The 4,772-nt window shown below is 60.4% G+C and overlaps 1 protein-coding gene across 2 annotated transcripts; it reads left to right on the forward strand.

Annotated features, from left to right (window-relative positions):
* The first annotated feature begins 1,086 nt into the window (after window positions 1-1,086).
* On the forward strand, window positions 1,087-4,756 carry LOC116875452 (EF-hand calcium-binding domain-containing protein 3-like). 2 transcript variants are annotated; one of them, XM_032870990.1, is made up of 9 exons: window positions 1,087-1,542; window positions 1,747-1,965; window positions 2,085-2,131; window positions 2,864-3,007; window positions 3,393-3,464; window positions 3,555-3,675; window positions 3,880-4,058; window positions 4,166-4,324; window positions 4,585-4,756. In XM_032870990.1, exons 1-9 carry the CDS (start codon window positions 1,535-1,537, stop codon window positions 4,710-4,712), a joined length of 1,077 nt encoding a protein of 358 aa, XP_032726881.1. In that variant the 5' UTR covers window positions 1,087-1,534; the 3' UTR covers window positions 4,713-4,756. The 2 variants fall into 2 exon arrangements, with proteins under 2 accessions (XP_032726881.1, XP_032726883.1); XM_032870992.1 differs by lacking the exon at window positions 2,864-3,007.
* The last annotated feature ends 16 nt before the right edge of the window (window positions 4,757-4,772 follow it).

Below are 4,772 nucleotides of genomic sequence, written 5' to 3' on the forward strand. Positions count from 1 at the left end.
ACTCTCAGCCAGTGGAAGAGACTCATGACCCTGTCTGAGGCTTCAGGTGTCTTTTCTTTTCTTTTCTTTTTTTAAGATTTTATTTATTTATTTGACAGAGATCACAAGTAGGCAGAGAAGCAGGCAGAGAGAAAGGGGGACGCAGGCTCCCTGCTGAGCAGAGAGCCCAATGCTGGGCTCAATCCCAGAACCCTGAGACATGAACTGAAGGCAGGGGCTTAACCCACTGAGGCCCTTAGGCGCCCCAAGTCTTCCGGTGTCTTAGGTCGTGAAGTGGGTCCTCCTCTTGGCCTGAAGCCAGAGACATGTTGGGATCATCTTTGGAGAGGGCCTCTGGGGGGGTGAGCTGGCCAGGTGAGGAGGCAAGTCTGAAAGGAATTCTTCCCACTTCTGTCCACAGCGAGGGCCTGGTATGGGGAATGGACAGTGCTCAGGGCCTTAAAGGAGGGGAAGAGATAAGCCAAAGGACTGCCCCTCCAGGGGCCACACAGCCTTGAGCTACAAGTATCTCAAAATGTAGGAGCGAGCCTGAATGTAATGGTGTGCTTCCCTGTGCAACCCAGACACACTTACACACGTACACACCTACCCTCCGCTGACTCACGCACCATGCGGGCATGCACAGACATACATTCACTCACAAGACAGTTCCACACTGGCCGTGTGCACAAGCACACATCAACACACTTGCCTGTGCGCCAGACACGTGTACTCAACATGCACACGAATGCACAAGCCTTCCCACGTTGAGGGAGGACAGGCAATGTGGGAGAGCTGGCAGCAAAGGGGGGAAGGGAATTCAGAATGTGGGAAGGGACTCGGGTGTGAAGAGGGAAGAAGGGGAAGGGAGAGCCTCGCTTGGGCCCTGTCAGCCTCCGGACCCACCAGCACTAAGGCTCCAGGTGAAGACCCAGCCTTGCTGATCCTTAGAAGCCTGCCCACCCAGGCCCTAGGAGGGTGGGATTAAGAAGGGATGAACAGCTGGGAATGGGCCAGGGCCAATGGGGTGGGGGTGGGGGGGCGCGTGGGGGGTGCGGAGACTGGAAAGAGGAGATATGGAGGTGAGTATCTGGGGAGCGGCTGGGCTGTTGGAAGCATCTTCTTGGAGTATTTTGTGAACTGTGGTTTGTGAATTTGCATGGTTTGGAAGAGGAGACCCTTCCCCGCCAGGAGACCTGGGGTAAGGTGGGAGTGGGCCACAGCCGGCTGTACCCCTCCTTCCCATGCCCTCACTTCCAGACTCTAAGGCGTTCTTCTCCCTGGGCCTCTGCCAGCCTATGTTAGCGTCTGGAGTGCAGTCGCAAATTCAGATGCCTTAAGGGGAGCAGAAACTCAAGTGTAAGGCAGCAGGTCCCCACCCCCTGCCAGAAGAATTGGGCCTGTGTCGAGGGACAGAGTGCCCCGATGCCAACAGCAGCTAAAACAAACCTAGGGGCTGCGGGGCCGGTGCACTGGACCAGCCTCAAGTCTGCGACTCTGCCTTTCAGGCAGCCGAAGGCAGAAGACCAAGAAATCCCCGACGCTGGCACAGGGAATGTACAGGTAACCGGGCTGGCAAAGGGCCTGCTGGGACAAGCTACTGTCCGCAGAATCCCCCTGTGGGTACAGGATGGTGTGAGGGTCCTGGGAGAAGGTAGAGCTGAGCCTGAGCCCCCACACGCCTGGTCCCAGGGCCCTCCTCCTCCCCTCCTAGTCTGAGCACTCAGGCGGGCCGGCCCCTCACCCCTGTCATCTTCTGCCTCCAAGGTCCCCACAGCAGCCTAGAAGACTGCCCACACAGGACCCAGGAGGGGAGCAGGGCTGCAGGACACAGAAGGGGAGGCCTCAGCAGCCCGCCCCCCCACTGAGCCCAAGGGAGCCAGCATCCATCAAAGGCGTAGGGGCTGAGCAGTGCTCCCAAAGGCCCAGGGAGTTCAAGCGCCTTGCAGCTGCCAGCTCAGTGCGGTCAGGCTCCGGGTCTCAGCGGTAAGGGCAGGGAACAGAGACCAGGTCCAAGGTGCAGGGTTTGGGTTAAGGCCTGCCAGGCCCCGGCAACTTTCTGCAGCAGGTGCAAAGTCCTTTCCACCCTCTTCCTCCTGAATCAGCTCTGCAGAGGAGAGCCTGCTGCCCCTGACAGCCCGGCTGCTGGCAGGTGAGGCCGGGGGACAGGGAGCAGAGGAGAATAGGGGGGTGCTCCCGGCAGAACGGCAAGGGGTGTTCTCCCCAGAGACTGGGGTTGTTGTGAGAAGTTGGTGATCATGTAACTGTCCCTCGATGCCAGTCTAACTGGCTAATCTTTACAATTCCAGGGTTCACTGATGTGTGTGTGTGTGTGTGTGTGTGTGTGTGTGAGAGAGATGGGTGGATGGACTGCACAAATGAAAGATGAAAGAGGGAGGAAGGAAATTGGGAGAGAGGGTGGGGAAAAATAATCTGAGTTCCCTGCTCCCCTCCAGAGTCTGGAGCTGTGGGGTCTATGTTTGGGGGCCCCAAAGCCACGGTACCGCTGGCGGGGGCCCCTTGAAGCAGTCATTTCACCCACCACCAGTGATCTTCAGCTCCTGCTCCCTGCCGGGGCCGGCCGGGCTCCGTGAGCCTCTGAGCACTGAGCCCCAGAGCCGGAGTCCGAAGCCCAGCACTGCCCAGTCTACTGATGGTGTGACCTTGACATAAATGTTGAATGTCCAGACATGAGTCTTGGACCTGAGACTTTTAATGGGGCCTTGACAAGGGCCAACACAGCAGCCACTGCTGTTCTTAAATGTTCTCATGCCCCCGCGGTGGGAATGACCCAAGTCCTTAGTCCCGTTATGAGCTGGAGTGGGCAGACGTCCCAGCCCCTGCGTGCCGTCCCCTTGCTGCCTGCCTCCCTCCCCGCCCGCAGCGTTCCAGGAGATCTTCAAACTGTTCAGCTCCGGCCCGACAGGCTCTGTGGACATGCGCAGCATGAAAGCCACCCTGCGCAATGTGGGCATCCAGCTGAGCCCACAGGAGATGTGTGAGGCCCTGCAGCAGGCAGACTTGGATGGTGGGCGCCCCCCATCCCTGGCCTTTTGTCCTCCCTCACTTCTAGCCCTGGACAAGGTCTCCTTTACCCACAGAATCCCCAGCCCAGTCCTGTTTTAGAGTTCCCTCTTCCAGGAAGCCTGCTCTGATCAACACACCTATCCCATAGCCCTAAACCTTTCTGCTGTGTTAATCCTCGTGACTGGGGGATCCCCCAAGGCAAGGGCTATTTCTCCCCCATTCCACCTGGGTTGACATTTGCCTGGAGGTGGGACTGGATTCTCTAGTGTCTGGAAGGAGCTGCAGACACACCCCTAAAGCACATGCAGAGTGAGCCTTCTGCAGGAGGGGGGGGGCGGGGGGCGGGGAGGCACCGCCAGTGCCCCTTCCTCTCTCTCTCTCCCCAGGTGATGGAACCGTAAGCTTCAAAGACTTCCTGGGTGTCCTCACTGACAGCTACCGCCTGGCTCAGTGCTTGGGTGAGGGGCTAGGCTGGTGGGGGTGGGAAGGGTCTGGACCAGGGGAAGCTCCTCCTCACACGCCCCGCCAACCCCGATCTCTGCCCCCAGGCCAGGTGAGGAACAGCCAGTTCTGGGACCCCCAGGGCCTGCAAACCCTGTTCTTAGAGATGCTGTTCAAGCTGATGAACCAGGGCCTCCTGCCTCACAGGGTGGTGCAGGAAGTGATGAGGTAGGCCCATGTCCCCAGCTTCAGGACCCAGGATGGGGGAGCACTTGCTGCCCCCTGCAGGGGTCCCCTGAGGGAGATGGGAGCCCCGAATGCCGGGTCAGTTTCCTGTGGCCTCCTGTCCTGAGGTGGTTTCCCCACCTGTGAGATGGAGAAGACTGGGGGAGGCGGTGTCTGACGAGGCTGCCCCCCACTTGTCCCTTCAAGCTACTACACCAAGAAGCAGCGGGCTCTGCAGCTGAACCCCGGCTGGAAGGGCGGGTCCCGAGGGCGCAGCAGCGCGGGGCGCCCTCACGTGGGCCTCACCTTCTTCTGCCAGGCCGCGCGTCTCAGCGGCCTCTCCAGCGCCGAGCTGGAGCGCTCCCTGCACAGACTGCACAAAGCGGGTGCGCCCTGGGCCAGGCGGGGACCCGACAGAGGGGGGACCCTCCCTCAGGGACCTGCTGTCAGGAATAAGCCTCTCCTTTTCCTCCCACCGGCTTCCCCGGGCCAGGTGCGCACAGCCCCTACTCTCAGATACCTAACTTGGCCGTGTGGACACCCCCAGAAGACGTGATGGGGCACCGAGTCCCGCGCCCCAATGTCCGACTTCCCAAGTCCTGCCACTCCAGCCGCCACAAGCTCGTGCCCACCCAGAGGTCGCTTAGCCCGGGTGAGAGCAGAGCGAGGGGGCGGGGCGGGGCAGACAGGGGAGGGGCAGGCACTGCGTGCGAGTCGACTCCAGGAAACAGAGAGGAGGCCGGCGAAGTAACCTGGGATCATGCAGGGACTTGACCAAGGCTGGGACCGAGTCTCAGGAGGCGGAGACGGGGCGGGGCACATAGACCGGAGGACTGAGGTGGGGCTAATCCGGAGTCTCAGGAGGGGAGCTGCCCGCTTGATCCTCCCCACAACCCCTCTGCCCTCCCACAGAGTTCGTGGGCCAGCCACTAGACTATCTGCGCCTCTCGAGGATGATTCCCTCCCCCCCAACTCTAGTGCAGAAGCAGCCCTACTCCCCTTCGCCAGCCTGTTTGCAGAAACCTGCTATGAAAAAGTAAAGCGTTTGCGGAGCAGAACAGCCTGCGTGTGGTGGGGCGGGCACACAGCGGACGCGGATC

This window comes from Lontra canadensis, unplaced genomic scaffold (assembly GCF_010015895.1).
Source record: "Lontra canadensis isolate GAN:19392208 unplaced genomic scaffold, GSC_riverotter_1.0 scaffold41, whole genome shotgun sequence".
NCBI lineage: Eukaryota > Metazoa > Chordata > Mammalia > Carnivora > Mustelidae > Lontra > Lontra canadensis.

Excerpts from the sequence above, each read along its gene's own strand:
- LOC116875452 (XM_032870990.1), top strand. Across the intron at positions 3,008-3,392 it reads GCAGCAGGCAGACTTGGATG|GTGATGGAACCGTAAGCTTC; the intron begins GTGGGCGCCCCC and ends CTCTCTCCCCAG. Across the intron at positions 4,059-4,165 it reads GCACAGACTGCACAAAGCGG|GTGCGCACAGCCCCTACTCT; the intron begins GTGCGCCCTGGG and ends TCCCCGGGCCAG.